The 19,589-nt window shown below is 36.9% G+C and overlaps 1 protein-coding gene across 1 annotated transcript in view; it reads right to left on the minus strand.

Annotated features, from left to right (window-relative positions):
- Window positions 1-1,403: 1,403 nt before the first annotated feature.
- The window catches only part of CTNNA2 (catenin alpha 2), a 363,424-nt gene continuing 345,238 nt past the window's right edge, over window positions 1,404-19,589 (minus strand). Inside the window, exon 16 of the mRNA XM_041402631.1 lies at window positions 1,404-2,571. Within this exon, the coding sequence (XP_041258565.1) occupies window positions 2,284-2,571 (288 nt within the window). The 3' untranslated portion in view covers window positions 1,404-2,283. The remainder of the gene's footprint in view (window positions 2,572-19,589) is intronic.

The following is a 19,589-nucleotide window of genomic DNA, read 5'->3' on the forward strand; positions in this document are numbered from 1 at the left end:
ACAAAAGGCAAACAATCCATCCAAAAGTAGGACTCTAATGGCCATGGACTAAGCTGCTCAAAATCACTCTGGATTCTTTCCTTACTGACTCTGATTTTCCTGGAGCATTTCACAGACACAGTCACTATTCTGAGTGAGTGACTGGTCCCAGACTCCTTTCACTGTGATTGTATCCATGGAGGCCCCAGCACTGGAGAGTCCACATGTTCACAGGTTCCTTTAGACTCCATGCTTTCCTCTAAACTTTTCCAAATTTGAGATGCCTTTTAGAGCAACAACATAGTTTTAAAGCAACCATCAAGCTAATCCATCAGAGTTTTAGAGGAAAACACTTCTGAAGAAGAGCTATTACTTTTCTTCATGGTAAATTGCCTATTTTCCTTTTTCATGCAGCATGCAGGACATTTTTACCTGTCTATTATTTGCTATTTTTGTCTTTAGATTCTGTATCTGTCTTTTGTCTCTGTAATCTCATCTGTAAAGATTCCAATTGCTTTTAGGGGGTTAATTGTTATCACAAGCAATGTCAGTCTTTGTCAGACTCCAGGGCTTTATAGGGAAAGCTCTGCAAGCACTTCCCCACATCTCATATATTTTGGTCATGTCTACACTCTCCAGCTCTGATTGGGGAACTGCTTTTATTACACAGTACAACTAAAGAAAGCAGAAATAGTAATTTCCTAAAAGACCTCTGAGAGTACATTTCTTTACATAGACTGTGTAGGAGGGCAATAGAACAAAATTTGGTGCTTTGCTATTCTGAGGAATAATCAGCGTATCTGAGACAACATCCAAACATCTCTCAAAAACTCTGCAAGGGCTACACTTGTCACTACTGCTGTAACTCAGTGTTTATCACAGTGTTTCAAATCCCCTGTAAGGCCATGAATGTTCCCTTAACTTGATACTATCTAATTATAAGGAAAATTAATAGATATCCATTCTTTTCTTTAATATATACACTCAGACTTTTTGATGGTGATAATACAGGCTCTGTAATTAAGTAACTGTTAGTGTCAAAAGGGAATAAAAGTAGATATTTGTGTAGTGGACTTTGTTCAGGTCTGTGACATTGGTACAATAGGTGATTCCAAGGTTGTGAAGTGCCAACCTTACAAGTGAATAAATTGAATTATCTTTATGATTGTTCTGAGGTGTTGTATTTAAACAAATAATTTCATCCCACAGGACACATGTCTCATATGTATTGAGGGTTAAATCTACCAGATTTAAACTTTGGTTTTGACCCACTGACCATGTTTGGCATATTTTGCCTATTAAAAAATGAAAAATATCACAAAAATTAAGAACAAAAAGGAATCACAAGACAGAATTAGTGACTCTGTAATCAACTGTGATTCAGGAGATACCCGTGCATTAAAGGAGACGAGCCAGATTGAGGATTCCAAGGTTAAATGAGTTTATTTAATTAGTGGTTACAATGGTATGTCAGATACCTGTAATCCAAGCTACACCTACATATTTGCCTCTAAATTCTCACACTGTCAGTTTCCGTGTCTCTAAACATTCCACCACCAGGTCTTCTATTACTAAGATAATAATAATAATAATCAGAATAATAATCATAATATAAAAGGCAATGTCAATCACCATATTGTGCTTCATACTCCACCATAAGGAATTCAATTGGCAAAAGTAAACCTCTGGTCATATTAATGGGATTAATTGAAACGTGAGCAGTCATAACAATACTAGAATATAAAGAACGAAATCTGGTTCAAAAGAAGCATTTTTAAGATGAATTAGTTTGAATCTGTTTTAAAAATTCACATACTATAATGAAGATGACTTAAAAGTTATATCATTTAATTATTGGGCCACACATTGAAGCATATTGGCTAGTACATTTTTGCACTGCAACAGAAGCAATACAAGCTTTATGGTCTACCATTACAATTCCTTTTTTTTTTTTAATTTTTCACTTAATATACCTGCCAACCTAATGTTTCTTGCATGCATAAAAATTTCGGGGTTTAGACTTGAATTTATCATTTATTCCACATGTATACCCCCGTGACGCAAATTCTTTGGCCAATTTAATGCTATAGTTTAGCTTAAAAAGGAAGCTTGGAGTTAAGTCCACTTAACATCAGAAGGCAATGCCCTGAATTTTGGGCACTGCAGAGAGTTATTTACTGGAATAGAGTCTCAGGTCGCATGCAAATTGTCACTTTGTCCCCCCCACCCCATGCCAGACGCACACAAGTCGGCAGGTACGCATACAAAAAAGAATAAAAAACCCTCCTGGTAAAGCTCAGTGGTTTAGAATGAATCCATAGCTTTAAATTCACTTAAGGCCTGTACAGGGGAAATATGTTTCTTCTGGGACCCTCTCCTCACTCTTGTCTGATATTCTTCTGGTTTTTCTCTCTTTACTAGAGGTTTCTTCTCGGGGGCCTTCATCTTCCAAGAGACAACTGGGGAGTTCACTGCAGCAGTGCCATAGACCTTCTGATATTTAGTAGAAGCCACATATGATGCTTTCACTGTAAGGACCACAGCGTTCATCAGGTTTTTAGCTGCCTGGATGAGAGAAGTGGCACTGTCCAGCTACAAAGAGAAAACAAAATGAAATATAGCAAGGTTACTCCAAAACAATATACAGCAAGGTCATTCCATGGCTGGATCACTGGGCCATTTCCTGACTGGAGCCTGGATCCTCCCAGATCTCATTAAAGATAGAACAAATCCTCTTCCTCAGGGCACCCTGGAGTATCCAGCACTGGCAACATCATGTACTGAACAGGAAAGGTAAAACTGTGGTACCTCACATTAATTTTTTTTCAGTAAGATAAAGGAAATCAGTGTTGTCTGGGGTTGTTCTTTGTTTGTCTGTTTGTGGGGCTTTTTTTGGTTGTTGATTCTTTTTCTACAGTTGAAGAAGTTTTCTGTTTTCTCACAAAAAACCTTTTACTTCTCACTTAAACTTTTAAAAATTTACCGTTACACGTCAACTGCAAAACAGGTCAACAGGGATTTTTCCCAAGTGTTCCAGTTTGTTCTAATTATTCCTGTTAGCCCAGGATAACACCCCCAGTGATGTCTACAGGAACAGTGTGAGGCCAGCACTGAGCTTGTTAAAGAATCCCATCTGAAAAGATGAAAGGAGCTTCTGAAACCCCTACAGAAATGAAAAGATGAGACAGTTAACTGCAGGTTTTGGCAGCTCCTGTAATGTGTGAGTTACTCCTGGTCTCAAGGAATGTTACTTTGTGGTTACCAAGCTTTTTGTACCTTTGTGCTTCTCCCATGCACAAACCTGCCTGAGGTTCCTGGGTGTCCTCAGGATGTAAGAGCTCTCAAGGACTTCTGAGCTTCAAAAGACTGGGACTTCCAGTCAGCAAGCTTCCATCATACTGAAGTGAAGTACACAGCCCTGGCCAAAATTTTCAAAAGGATTTTAAACATATAATGGGGACTTCCAAGGCAATGCCTCAGTGTCCCACGATGTGAATCAGGTACTCGCCAGATCCACGTGGATATTCTGAAAGTAATAAATTCTAAAAATATGCTCCTAAGGACTGTAGCAAGGCAGGCTACTACTAATGATGTTCAATTATCCGTTTCCTAAAGTACTCGAGTGGGATATACATTTTTTTGTGATAAAGCCTTTCAGATATACCACAGAAGCTGCTTCAATTACTTATGTCTTTCCCAGACTGTAGGAATGATATGGGATGTAGTATTATTTTACCTCTTTGATTCCATCCCACATGCTCAGTAAGTTTTTAGCTATTTTTAATTAGTACAAATGGCCTGTGTCACTCCAAACTTTTCCTGCTCCCTATTTTGGGAGCACATGGCTGTGTAACATAAATGCTAAGCAAGGTAAGCAGGACAAACAGTTGTGAGGCAATAACAAAAGCCACACCATACTTCACCTCAAGCATTCTGCATCATTAACAAAAGAGTTCAGGAGAAATCTCCTTCTGAAGGGTCAGTGACTGATGTGAACAAAAATAAACATAACAGAAATCCTGTATTTGAAACCACATTAATCTATACTTACCTGGGGTGTTTTATTTCCTCTGCTCTGGCCTTAAACTCATTATGGTTCATGAAATACATAAACAGCTACACACAGTGAGGTGAAAACCAAAAAAAAAAAAACATTTTAATGACATTCACGTATGTGGTGCCATTCCCTGAAATGCACAGTTAATTGCCTGCCCCTAGTAAATATTTTTCCTTGGGACTAATTTGTATTTCTGTTAGTAAAAGAAATGAAGTTAAAAGATGGAAAATTACATTACATGGCAGAAACATGACTGCTCAATAGGGAGTAATGAAATATAATCCAGTCTAGTGTTATTCTATAACCACACTGCTGCATGATTTATAAGGCAATCTGTATGTTTGTTGGCAAATAACAGATCACACTCTATTAAATTAGGATATTCTAATTTACTATAGAGATCTACAATCAAGCATTATTCATTGTTAAATGATTCTTTTTGAAACACTGGTGGATTGATATTGAATATAAAGTGATACCATCAAATAGTGTTTACTTCATAATCAGTGTGGATAAACTGACTGGATTGAGCCTCTATTGCACATTCCTGAATGAATTCTCTTTGCTGAAGGTTTCCAACAGCTTCATATTTTCCACCACAAAAAGCTGTTTTACATATATTAAGAAACAGAATAATTAAAGTGAAGCATTTTAAAATGAGGGGGCACAAAAATTAGATGTTTAAACCCATACAGAGTTCGATCTACACCTCTGAACACAGCAATCAGCAATTTCATGGATTGTAGTCATGCAGAATCTTGGAATTCACAATCAGATGCAGGCTGCAATGACACCTTTTAGGAAACCAAGTTTTGTATTTTGATGCCATTTTAACTCTCTTCAGTTTCAACATGCTGTTAGAGTAGATAAGAGCTCCCAGTTTTCACCATTAATAATCACATTTTGAGATGCACATACTCAGTCTTTAACCCAAACATCCACTTATCTTGTAATACACTTCCAAGTCTTGGAACCAGAAAAGAGACATAAAACCCCACCACAGGCTGTGAGTGTTCTCCAGAATCTGCTGGTGGTCATTCCATGCATCCAATTTGGCCACCTAAGCACTTCCCATGATTTTCTTACAGCCTCCAGCTCCTTGCTTGTATTATGGCTCAGCAAAGAAGAAGTAAACTGAATGAACATCATCCCAATTAACATTTAGATCTTCCCACAGCACTGTGTTGCTCCAGGTTTAAGCTGTGCTTTGCCTCACTGGCACAAAGCTGGAACGAGGCAGCAGTGAATCAAGCCCTGAGTGTGTTAACTCCTTACAAAATCTGGGCACAGAAACCTGTGCACTTTTCCAAATGTTATGTTAATAATAAAAATATCCTAAAAAGGAAAATTAATATCTCAAATAAAAGCACCGCTAGGAAAATTACTTCACAGTACAGAAGGCAACCTTTACTCCCTGCAATACCCACAGAATTATAGATATAATGATGGATTTTGGTCCTAACAGCCAACAGAGCCTTTGGCTTGCTGCACGAAGTAATGGTGTTCTGCTGCTTAGACATCTTTAAAAATGTGTTTGCCTGCTTTTAGGAAAAAAAACAACAAAACCCTCTCTTAACCATAAAAGATAAACTTAGGTGACTGTCTCACGAAATTCAGTGAATGCTGAGGAAAATTCAAAATTCACTAAGAATAACTGCACTGGACTTGGTCACTTAGAATAATTCAGGTTGGAAAAGATGTGCCAAGAATATAATTCCAGGGTTTTCTTCCCCCTAGAGAAGATCCTTCAGGTTTTGAGGAGTTTTTGAGGTGCTTATCAGCTGTCCTGAAATTTTCCTGCACTATTTGCAGAATTTTCCAGAATCAAGAGATAATCAAGATTTCTTGCTTCTTTTACACATAATCTAAGTAAAATAACCAGCAATTGCAATAACAAAACAGCTGAAGAAATGGGAGGGAATAAAGCTGGAAACTTTTGTCCTCAACAGTAAAGCAATGAAAAGAGATGTTCTCCCTGCATTGTCACACTGCTGTAATGGGGAAGAATTATAATTTATGTTTTAGAAAGGATAAAATCTAACTTCCAGAGATGTCTTCATATTTATAATAATAAATATCCATAAAAAATAAGGAAAATTGAGGGAAAAAAATCAGTCTGTATTTCGAGTGAGTAAGGATACACAATAGGTAGTTTTAAAAGAGGTGCTTGCTTAAGAATGTTCTATATTATTACTGCTGACTTCAATAAACCTTGAAAAGTGGGTGAAGACATCAAAACAATTGTCTTTTAGACAGATAGTTTCTAGTCTCTAAATATTTGAGCAATGAAAATAAAATGACCTGTGAAATTACAGGCCAGCTCAGCTGACAGCACTTCCAAATTAAATGATGCAATGTCTGTGGCAGACTCCATAAATAGAGGAAAGAAATGCAGTTCGTGGTAAACAAAGAGTTGTGTGGGTTAAAATATTTTCAAAGTAACCTACATCATATTTTGGTATGATTAAACTCTGAATTGCTTAAAATAAAGCTGTGGGTATAATTGGATCTTTGAAAGGTCTTTTGCTTAGTAATACATGACAGCTTGATTAAAAACTCAGTTGACATAAAACTAACAAGACACATACACAGAAGGATTCCAGATTCTCCAGCAGCTGCTTCCAGAAGTATATATACACACACACCAAAAAAACCCAAAAACCAACAGTGCTCAACAGTGAATTTCGCAGTGGGGTCTTGGAGAAACCATTTGGAGGTTTCACAATATTAATATTTCTTCTAAAAGCTTGGAAAGAAAGTCACTTATTTGATGAAATTTGCAGATAACAATTGGGAAAGTGTCAAGTCATGCAGAGGGTAAGTGATTGATATCTAATTAGCTGCTAAAACCCACAAATGTAGATTCAATTCTGGCCAGATCTACAGCAGATGATACCTAATTACACAATAAGGAACTTTATTCTCTGCAGGATCCCAGGCAATCACCCCGAGTGCACAAAGAGGAGGAGACTGATTAAATAGGTTCAATTATCATATTCAGTTTATTGTCTGTCCACAGTCATGGGATACTGAGTCCTCTTCTCAATGCAAGAACAATACTGAGGAACTGGGAAAGAACTTAGAGGAACTCAGGAACAAAAACCATCTTTTATGGGAAAGACTCAGCCAGCTCTGTTTTTTCCCACTTTCAAGTGAATGACTAAAAAGAGTTTTCACTGACTGAAATCAGCAAGTACATGGTAACAAAGCTGATTATATTTCAAGTTCCCCATGTGAGACAAAGATAAAACAAAACTTAAAGGCCGAGAGGCAAAGCAGGTCATTTTAGTTATTAATTACCTGAAATTATTTATTTAGCAGCTATATTAATTAATCACAAGAACTCATGAAAGATTGATTCTATTTCTTGAAATTGTGAAATCAATATTGGATGGTTTTGCTTAATATGTATTAACTAGTGGACATTTTTAGTGCACATCAATTCAGGGAGTCTGGGCATCAGTTATGCAGGAAGGCAGCTTAGCTGATAACAGCCCCTACTGACCTTGACAGGCAGGGAAACAAAAAATTAGTATGAGGAGCTATTGATAAATAGAGTTTGGTCTGGTTTACTTTGTACAGATTGGGAGGAGAAGTATAATTTATTCTACATGACCTGTAGTTCCTCAAATGCTCTTGGCTAAGATTTGATTTGTACACCTTTAGCAGGTGACTGCCAAGCCTTAAGCATTTCTGTGAATTCTGGGTGAATTCCTTGCTTCTCCTCCTTTCCAAAGGAAGTTCACACTTTCCTGGACAAGGTACAGTTGCTCTTATCCCACCCCAAAGGTCAATCAACAGTCTCCAGAGAAAATAAGGCTACAATTATGCAATTATGAACCTGGATGGTAAATCAGGAATATGGATTTCTCAGATTGCATTCTTATGCAACAGAACATTTTCCTCTCAGCTGTGCTTAACAGTAAATCCATACCTACAAGAGGTATGCCAGAAAAAGATCTTATTTATAAAATCCCGTCTTAGGTTTCTGTGGCACATTTCATGCATAAAACATGGCCCTGTTAGAGAGAGCCAATGCAAGAATGGTCTGTTTGCTATTCAGATGCTCCCTTCCCTTTGGAAGGAGACATCTGCTCTTTATCAGCACTGCTGAGGGTCTGTTTGAGTCAGTCACTTCAAAATCTCACAGGGCTCTTGCTAGCTACAGTCCATTTGGAGAAAACTATCCTAAATACTTGAAAATCTCTCTCTCTCTCTCTCAAAAAAAGTCTTTATCTGGAATGTAACGTGGTCACAATAATGTTAAAAATGGATCTGTAGCTACACAGAGAAAATTGTATTGCACTTGTCCTTTCCTAGCTATTTGTTTTCACATTTGACTGCAATTAACTTACTCCTTTATACATGATGAATATTTAATTCATTCTGGGGATAGTTGTGTTTTATAGGTGCCCAATTCACTGAATAACCACCCTCATCTGCATTTTTTCAATTACAGGTAAGAAACCCTGGGGATTCCCAAGCCCATTTGGTTGTATTAAACAAAGGCTGCCACATCCAAGGACAGCAGAAAGCACAAAAATACAGCAATAACTGTGGATATCTTCTGTCTTCTATGGACTGCAGTCATTTTAAAACACATTACCAACTGCTGTATGCTAATTTGCAAAAGCAGAAGCAAATAAAAATACTCCCAGAACTGACATTCCCAGTAAAAGGTAAACAGGCATAACAGAAGTCCATTTCTACCTTTGCTTTACTTATTCCAAGTAAATATTTTAGCATTTTAGAAGCAAAAGGACAAATGACAAAGTTATATCCTAATTCATTTGCTTTGAGAAGAACCCTTAATGGGAAAGCTCATATTTTAGCAACTGAAATGGTGAAATGACAAAAAGACAATTGGAAATACCTGATTACCTAACTAATTACCTAATTGCCTAATTATTTTTCTGGAAAATAATTATTGCTAGTGTCTCTCCAGCCTGCAGGTTCCAAAGATGGAAAATACTTTTTTAATTTTTGATAGATATAATTTTTTTCAATTCAACAAATGCATTTACAGTGAATAAATTATTTCTCCAATAAATAATTGCTATGAAAAAAACCCAACAATAATTCATCTAGTTACCAAATATAACATAGGTTATTTCCTCAGTATTTAACATTTAATTAATATCTTGTTGCATTCATCAGAATTTAATGAGGGAAATTATTTTGACCCATAACAAAAAATTCTCTCAGAAACATTTAATTTTCTTTTTCTACTCATTATCTGCCATTTCACAGGAGAAAAAAGATGCCAAATCAATACAACTCTTACCACTCACCAGAACCTCTGTAAGGACAAGCAATCCTATACAGCACTGAATTTTTAAAATTCAATTGCTTTAGCAGTCTTTTTCATGCTACAGCACTGTCTCAGAACTTTCAGAGTCTGCTGCTGAATTAAAGTATTTCACAATAATCTGCATGCCAAAATATCTGGAAAAACTCTACAGAACAAGGAAGAAATCCTCAGTGAATAAAGCTAAAGGAGTTTTGTAGATGGGTTGTTTATACCACACGTTTTCTTTGCTAAGTTGAATGTAGAGGAAGAAACACTTTCTACATCAACCCACAACTGAGAAACAAGGGAATGAGTCTTCTGCCATGGTGACTTGTAATATTTTTCTTCCAAATCCTCCTCATCCTATACAGAAGGAATGTCTGGAGGATGATGCCAAGGGTAGAATGTCACGGACAAAGAGCAGCATTGTCTAATGGCCATCACAATTCCAACACTACCTGAAGCAAACTTGGCACAACCGCATTCACAACTTCAAAACCATTCTGCCCCATGGAATTTGCTCTGAGTTCTTGGATGATTAACAGGAAATAGAATTTTGTATGTCTGATTTAAACCTAATATTCAACAAGATAAAATGTCTGCAGTAAGATGAAGTCCAAACTCTATCTGATGGGAGAGGCAAACTCCAACTACAACTAAAAATTTTTATGTTGCCAGAAGGATTCATGAAGAAAATTAGAGTAGGACGTGTGTCAAAACTCAGTATCAAGTCAAATATAAAAGCAATTTTTACTAATTTACATAGGGATTCACATGCCTGAAATCTATCCAAGACACAACATGGTCTGAACCTGAGGTCACAGAAAAGCAAGTGCAGGTCTCTGTCAAAAACATGAGTACACATTTCCATTATCATATCCAACTGCAGCTAAATCTGAAAAAAGAGGAAATAATGATCTCTAGTCTGTGATACTGATCTCGCTGCTCCCAACTGGAGTTCTGACTTATAATTTGAAGATAGAAATACATTTTAAAAGCCCCAAATAATCTAATGTTCTTTCAATCTGAGTTTTAGGAGCAATTGTTTTTGTTCTTTATCTAGAGAACAGGTACAATAAAAAGAAAAAAAAAACCCAAAAACATGTGTTTCTAACACTCTTACCTGAAATGAGTCCAAATCATGTCTGGTTGGCTGGAAATTGTACTCAGTGACAAAATGCAGGAGACTTTGGATACAAAAAGAATCAATAAAGCACAGAAACACTCTGTGCTTTACACAAGTAAATGTGTTATCTCCTGCTATTCCTCCTGATTTTGTCTCAAAGAAAACAAAATGAAAAGCAGCACAAAGCAGGACTTAAGACTACAATGCTGAAAAATGTTCTATTTCCCCAAATTCTTTTTTAATTTGTATCAGTGTCAGAGTGGTATCTGTATGTGATTTATCTCCACGTCTTCAGCTGTGAGGATCTGCCAGTTTCTGAGGCAAATCCACTCCTTCAGCTCCTTTCCTGTCTCTAAAGTCATGCTTGCCAGGCCAGCACAGGGACACTTTGAAGATAAGTGCTCCACAGGTACAACTGGTTTTCTCAGGAAAAGGCTTGGAAACAATGCATCAAACACATCAGAATAAGTAAAATAAAATAAAATCTTGTTGTAGAATGGAGGATGATACCACGACAACTATTCCTTGCTTGTTAAAGCTTGCCTGCTGTTTTTCGTGTGTATTTTACGTCTTGTAGAAGCAGATAAAGGCTTTGACCATTCAAGATATTGATAATTTTTGAGGTGCTAAAAGGATTTTACTCCCTTTGAGCTGAGGGTCCTTCCAATGTTGATCAACTCAATCAGTGAAAACATTCCTTTCTCTGTTTGATTCCCTGAGCACTCTCCAGGACTTCACAACAGTGTGTAATAAAAAAAAAAAAAAAAAAGAAATCAAAACTCCACCGTAGTCTTCAAGGGGAATCTCTATTTCAGTCAGACAGGGATAGCTTAATCATACAGAACAAAAATTTTTAATAGAAATTCTGCAATTTTATACCAAATAAATTATTCATTAGTAACTGCTCTATTTATTTGGCCAACTCAATCAATGGTTAAACAACATTCAGTAAGTAACGAGAGCTCCCTGTTAGAAGGATTTTTTCCCCCTAGTCAATTACTGAACAAACAATTTGTAAATGCATCTGTTTATTAAATTTTTAACTTCAGCTAACACTAAATGTCATTAAAAACCATTAAAACAGGTAGTAATTACCTGTTCTTACTTAGTGCAAGCAAATGAAACCAGAACAAAACAAAAACATTTGTAAAGGCTGTTGCAATTCACAGGGAAAGAACAAGTAAAGATGACAGCAAATTGAGAATAAATTGGAATGAATAAAATCTTGCTCTGAATTCTAAGGGCTCATTTTTATTACTCATGTTTTATTATGCAAATATTCTTTAAGGATGAAAAGAACCTTTTGAGGTCATCTAGTGCAATGTCCTGTTGACATGAGGTTGTTTTGGTTTTTGCTGAAATTCGGGTATGTCCAAGGATGGAAAATTTCATATCTCTGGGCTAGAGAACTCCACCCTGCACTTGAATTTCACTACCCTCTAGTCAAAACATTTTTACCTTATATATAATTGGTATTTCCCCTGTGAAAACTTTTTTTTTGCTGCTTTTCCCATGTCCTTATGTCCAAGCAACTCTGCCAGATCTGCATCTGGTTCTTCCAAACCCTCCTCAGAGGAAGCTGTAAACAATATTTTCTCTGAGCTTTCTTTGTACACATACAAATGTACCTATGACCTGTGCAGATGATGGTGGCAATCTCATTTTCACTGATAAAAGGGCAACTGTTCTATCCAAATGGGAAAAAAAAAAAAAAGAGTAACTGCAGAAAAGGAGGAAAAAAATTTTTTTGACAAATATTTAATAGCTCACTGAAATTATTTAAATCCAGTACAACTCTCTTCAGAAAATACTTGTGTTAGGGATTACACATTTTCCTGGAGTCTCTTTTCCTTTGCAGTTCAGTACTTTAGGCAGCATTTTCCCTGAGTAACAAATGCAGAAGCACTGATATCCTCAATGACTCAAATAATCCAAATGCTTTGCACCTCAGGACAACTATCCCTCCACAAAACAAATTAATTCAATCACATCTCCAAATCTTACCACTAATCCAGAATTTATGTAAAGGAGATAAAGGTATAGACTTCAGAAGTATGGTGAAATGAAAAGGCATTTGCACAGGCTCTTTTCTTATAAAGTTCTTATTTAAATAGTGTACATTAGTCATGATTAGCCACAGACTTGACTGATGCAATTAGCTGGTATCAGAAAAAATCAAACTGAGAGTCTTTAAATATTAGTCATGGCTGGTGTCACTTGAGTTCCCAGAATTTTTCAGATGGCTCTAATTGAGCAATTTCTCTAGGAATGAAAGCCGGAAAAACAGGGCTGTTCCTAAAATCCATTGATTTTGTATGTTTTGGTGACCAAGTCAAAGTGTTCAGAGTTTTCATTTGTACAAGTCTTATCCTGCACTAAACCAACCAAATTCCAGGTTCTGGACAAAAAGATTCCAGACTCCTTTTCTGCTTGGTGAAGACCATGGAGCACTCGAGATCTTTCATGGGTTCTTTCTCTACAGAGATGGGCCAGAGCACTTCACCTTTAAAACTCAGTTTAGAGATCCTAAATTGCATTAGAATCCTAAACATAGTACATTGAATCTAGGCAGGTGCTCAACATCTGCAAAGAAAAATTAACTGTCCTTGGATTTGACCTAGTGGTCCAAGAATTCAAATAACTTAATGAATGTTTTTGTGACTGTTTTCCTTAAATTCTCTTTTGGTCCCCAAAAGTGTCAAAGGGGCAAAACCCACAAACTACAAGACATACAAATCTTTCCAACCTCCATAACCTAAAGAGATCAGAGCATCAAGACAGAAAATTTACATAGATAAATGCTCCTTAATAAGCAATTTAAAAATTTCTGTTCAGGAAAAAAATTAGGCATCAGCTCAGTTCACAGAAAGTTGAATTTACTTCCATGTCAATATTAATCCTGAAAGAAGCCCAAGGCTAAACTTCCTGACTCTGTACAGTTTAATTCACCTGCTTATGCCTCTGTATTTTATAAGGTATTACCAATGTCTACCTGAAATAAGAATTTCTGCCCTCTGGAAATGGCTCTTGAGTTCCACATTAAGAAGGCTGGAGTGAACATTCCAGATGCAGATGTTTACACTTGGCTAGATGAGTCACTATTCACACAGCAATAGAGATGAGAGCAAAAACCTCTCCATAATTCAATTAAAATCTTTCTGAATAATAAAATAATCAGTTTCCATTACACCAGAGACCTACTCTCATCTTTTTGCACAGCTTGAGTGGGGCAGCCTCCCACTGTTACTGTAGGATTGCTTTCTAATTCTATCTTTTTCAAACCATACTTAACTTGGGTGAAGTCTTTCTCCAGTTGTTTTTTTTTTTTGGGGAGGATGGCAGTATTTGTGGTTCATTTTGCTTTTTGGGGGGTTGTTTTATTGTTTTTGGTTGATTTGTTTTGGTTTTATTTTAATTTGGCCATCCAGAGTGGAAACTGGAATATCAAATGGAAGGCAGAGAAACACTGGTCTTGAACATTAACTGAGTATTTTAGTACGGTACTATTTTAAAAATAGTAAACTAACTAAAAAATTTAAGTTTTGTTTCTTTACATTATAAATAGAAAAAAAAGAGTTATAAAGAAAAAAGAAGTATTCTAAAAAAATTATTTTAATTCTTACTACTTTTTTCTTTTAGTTACTATTAATAAAATTTTCTTTAAACCATTTCTAAATTTTAAACCTACTTTACCTTTCTCCTAATCCTATCTCACAACAAGAAATAAGTACATAAGTAATTAACCAACACTAAACTCCACCACACTCATCAACACATTAATTAAGAAATCTCCAAATTAAAAAAAAATTCTTTACCAAACCAAAACCACCACAGTCAAGAAGGAACATTTAGTGTTTGAAACCCATCATGATTCTATAGATCCTTTCTGCCTTGAGCGTGGCTCAACATTATTTGTAGAAAGGAAATAATGACAATATTTATTTCTGTTTTCAGTTTTACCAGGGAACACCATGTGTTTGCTTTGAGACACTCAGATGGGACTGATAAAAATCCAAAGGATTATGATTAAAGAGAATCACATTTAATGTCTTTGAGTGCAACTGTCCCAGGACCAGAAAGTCCAGGGTGTTAAGGCAGTCCTGGTTTCCTCCATCCACTACACTCAGTTCAAGTGTAAATGGGTGTAAATTTGTGTTCTAAATTCAAACAAGCTGGGGTCAAGGTTTAAAAGGACTGCAAGTGAAATCAACATGAAGAGTCCTCTAGAATGCTGTGCACTGTCATTGTGACTTCTGCTTAAACAAGATTAAATCCACACAATTTGTGTTGAGGCAATGGTGTTAAACCAGCCCAAAACTGCAGTAAGAGAGGGCAGGGGGAGAAGCATCTCTTTGCCAGCTGACATGGTTTGGGAAACAGATGGAGCATTTCACAGCTCTCCCTCACTTCTCACAGAGAAAAAGAAGGTAAGAACCAACCCACAAAGTTTTAATTCAACTTGTAAGATAAACCAGCCTGGCAAACAGCGAAAAATAGGGAATTTCACATAGTTGCTTTAATCATACTGGAAAAAATGCTTGATCCCTGTATATGATGTTACATCATTAAACTATTGCTCACCCTTTGCCATTATGACTGAGGAATAAATCTTTTATCTAAATGTTGATCTCCTTAAATATATAGGTGTAAATAGACTAGTTAATATATTGGGTTTGTTTTAAGATGATTATACACAATGTGCTTGCAAGTATAAATTTTTAGGAATACTGCATCAAAAATTTACTTTCAGTTTACTAATAATTCATGAAGATTTAACTCATTTGAATTACCATGTATGGGAAGAAATTTCTCATATATTTGCTTTAAAAGTTTTCATATTAAACACTAAATCAGCTGAAATCTAGGCCTTACAACATATTAATTTAATGTAATGCACATGTAAATAATATTAAACAAACGTCATAATTTAGTGAACACCCATTTAAGCCAAAGCTGTAAATATAGGAATTTGTGCACTTTGGACATTTTAATATTTTTTTTTAATCATAGCTGCCAGTAATATAATTTAACAGGGGAATTAGCTCAGTAAATGTAACATTAGTTTATTTATTCTCCCAGTGTTAAGCTATTCAGCCAAACTCACAGCCTGGCGTTACCCAGACAAAAATCTGTTATTAGAATTGGCACAGACAGATTTCAGGTTAATTACTGCAACAGTTCATATAATTTGGAGTATCTTTCCCTCCACAAACTCCCCACTATACAGAAGTCAGCCAACTGCTAATTTGCTCATCTTACTAGAAAACTTTAGAATGCAAATTTCTTTGGATTCAAAGTAATCCACTGACATCTCTGTTCCACGATATCCCCTCAGTGCTCATCACTGTCTCTAATTCAGCACCCTTACTGGATGACACCAATTCTGATTCTCTTTTCCCAATACTTACACCAGTCTTAAAAAGAGTTTCTCTATGCCACCAAAATGCCTTTGTATCAGTGAAGTGATATTAGGGCACTGTACAGTTGCTCTTTGTCTTTTTATCAATTCTGTGCAAAAACTGAAGTCTCCTGCATTATGCAAGAACAATTATGTGAGGAGGCAATTTGATAAACTCATCAGTAAAGGATGTGCTTAGGATCTAAATTAAATTTTACCTCTAAGCATTTGCCTCTGAAAAGAACAAACTTCAAATCATCTTTAAGAGCAGCAATTCCCATGAAGTTTTCCCAGTGAAACTTTAGAGATTGACTAACCTGTTTTTTTCTTTTCCTTTCCTGAAAAGATTAAAGTTTGTTAGGGAAGCTAAATTTGCCAGGCAAGTTCGTGGCTTTGCCAAGGAAGATTTGAAGATTTCATTTTTTGGTTTACTAAAGGAATAAACAGTAGTAATAAAACACCTTGTGCACATTATTCAAAGCTAGAAAAGCCTGTCAGGGAGACATTTTTATAATCTTCGTCATTATTTTTCTCTTGGACAGGGAGGGAAACAACCCTTTGTGAAAGTTTTGGTAGGTAGCTTTGTAAACGAGACTCTCACCCTCCCTGAACTCCATTTAGATGCCCTGTGCCTGGATACAAAGAGCATCCCTGAGTCATCAGGGAGGAATATCTATCCATCACTATGGACCAATTCCCAGCAATGCCACTGACCAGAAGATGGAATGGTCTGCACCCTCACCCAATTGCTCACAGCCACCCAGTCACCTGAAAATAGAAGTAATTCATCAATCAGCCTATGAACCCCTCTGCTGAAAAGGCTGGGACTGCACTCTCTTGCTGTGATTTATCCAGGACATGGTCCTGCCTTTTAGTGCCTCCCACTGGGATATGACCAGACCCGCACAAAGCTGGTAAAGAGCTTTAAATGAACAAGAACAGCAAGATTTGCAGTATCCCTAGGGCCCAAAATCTTCATATGATCCTTCTTCTGCCCTTTAGTATGAGAGCTCTGACATCTTGACAGCTTTAATAGGTACCCAGGAGGCAGAACAAGAAAGGAAGATCTTCGTAGTCCATCTTGTCTTTTTTAATATGCTGAGGGATATTAAAACAGTGAAGCAGTAATACTCGGGGCTGAGGGAAATAGGTAACAAGACAATGCTTTAAAGTAAAATTGTAACATTTAGGTAGTGAGACAAAAAACACACCAAGAAATTCAGTCAGCAGCATCCCTGCCCATCTCAAGTTCTTATCAAAGAAAAAAAGAATAAATAGCTTTGATTTACAATTTCAAAGGCTAAGTCTGAGTTACATCTCTTCTGGGTTTTCTGCTTAATGTTATGTCTTCCACAATTTACCTTTGAGTTTTATTTCATCTATGAAAAAGGTCTTATAATTGGCTTATTGTCATTACACAGCTTCATAAACATTCTGGATAAAGTGAATAAAAACAGTAATAGAGAATATTAAAAAAAAAAGAAATCCTGTCCCATATAAACAGCCATTATCCACAGTTAATAATGATAAATATATAAATAACACCATCTATCTTTAATCATAAAGAACTTCAGGAAAATTATGGCCCAGCACTGTAATTAAATACTGTAATTAAATTAATGGAAGTTCACCAACTGAGTTTAAGGAGACCAGAGCCTGCCTTTACACAAGGCAAGATAAATATTGATGGATCAGTTTAACCATCAGCCAATGGACCTCCTGTGCAGAGAAATGGCTTTGCAGGTGAATTTAACTCTGGGATTTCTGGACAGGGAGGAAACACTTCTCCACAGGTGACTGAGACAACACATGCAATTAACTCTGTGAGTCCTATGGTTAATTAAAGCAAAAAAAAAAAAAAAAAAAAGAGAAACTGTCAAAAAAATCCCCCACTCTCATGTGCCTTCCCTCCACCCCCAGACCTATAAAGACATAGATGAGACAGGAGGTTACTCACCGTTGAGGAGTCACCGCTTCCAGTCTCAAGCGTAGCTCCCTCAGCACAGGTGGGTGGGTGGGTGGAAAGTTGACTAGCCCTGCCCCCATCTATGACATCACACTCTACCTCATAAAAGGTAGTGAAAGTGCTCTGAACTCCAGTCTGATTTCCGAGAGATACAGAAAAGAGATAGTGAGAGAGAGAGCAAGAGAAATATTTGTGCCGTAGCGTAGAGTGAGGAGAGAGGGGAACGTGTGCTGAAGGAGCTATGCTTGGCCAAGGACACAGGGCCTCCTCCACGATGAGTAACCCCACTGGCTGGGGGTTCCTCTCACTCCTTCCCACAGCACAGGGTCAGCCTGCCGGCCCCACAGGGCTTGCTGATTCAAAAGGGGAACATTTTTGGCACGTTTTGATGACAACCAGTGAGGACAGAAAGCTCTATCCCGATTAAATGCTGGCTGACATCAGATCGGGCATGAATTTGGTCGATAGATTCCCAAGTGACTCTATTTTATGTGTGGTTTTGTACAGCCAAACTGCACAAAAACATCCACACCAGTGCAAGCAGCTAAAATTTCGGGGATTGCAATAGGAATTACACTTGTGTTTCCTCCTGTGGGATAAACATCCAATTCACACCTGTGGATTGAACCTTACATAGAGTAATCCAGAGGGCTGGGCCTCCTACACCACTGCATGAGGGCAGGAAAAGAATTATGGTTTTCTTGCACTGAAAATAAGAACTGACAAACTGTGCTGAAAGAACAAGTGAGGGAAGTATAAAAATTCTGGGCATACATTTATTTACAGAGCACACTTTCAAGTTCCAGAAAATAGCAATAAAATTGCAAAGAGGTGATGTTTTTAAAAATGTACATTTTTATACAATGACAGCCGTACAGGCTGAGGCACACTTTATTTTTCAAACAACATCCCAAGGACTGATACTGGAGGACTTAAAATGGGATATTCAGTCTACTTTATTGTAAATGGTAAATTCTGGAAAAGCAGGTTTGGCAGTAAACATAATTACTTATATTATCCACTGGGATTTTCTTAATAACCTAGCTGTAGACTAAAATTGAAAAAAGAGTGTATTTTTTTTTCTGTTGCTACACCTAACTCCATTAAATAAAACTGCTTAGAGAATGGGGGACTTATTCAGTGCCAGTAAAGACTGCTAGTGTAAGAGCCTGCCTTTTGGAAGAGGAAAAATAAGTACTCCTTAAATGTCTTTTGAGGGTACACATTATAAGCACATGGAGTTAATACTGATGCTTTCCCTCAGGCTTTTTAGTGCTACATGGTTCATGTGAATTATAATCTAATAATAATTAGTATTTCTGTCTTAATAGTGATTAATGTGCATTCCCTGCTCTGTCAGTGTGTTCTTTGTTTTTCTCTCCTTTCCTTTACTGACAAAAGGAATTGTGTGACTCATGTCTAGTACCAGTCACTCCACCTAACAACAGAGTCAAGCATTTTCCTTCTTAACCTTCAAAACTTTTATCATCATAGTTATCCTGCAGTATCTGCAGATGTTGCTTTAAAGCAGTGCATTTGTGGGATTAAAAACTCAACAAAAATGGATGCCCACTGGGCGAAATGAAGAGTTATTGTGGCTGTTAGAGATGAGATGTAACTGCAGGAACACAATGCAAAACTAGGCTGCAGCTGAGGAACGCTAAGTGATGAGACTGCTGTCCATAATTTAACTGTTTTCTCTGTACATAATCTCTTGATTACAAACTATTTGCATGTTTGAAGACAGACAGGAGGAAAACCTCCTCTGGTCCC

This window comes from Onychostruthus taczanowskii, unplaced genomic scaffold (genome assembly GCF_017590055.1).
Source record: "Onychostruthus taczanowskii isolate IOZ18803 unplaced genomic scaffold, ASM1759005v1 scaffold2, whole genome shotgun sequence".
NCBI classification, from domain to species: domain Eukaryota; kingdom Metazoa; phylum Chordata; class Aves; order Passeriformes; family Passeridae; genus Onychostruthus; species Onychostruthus taczanowskii.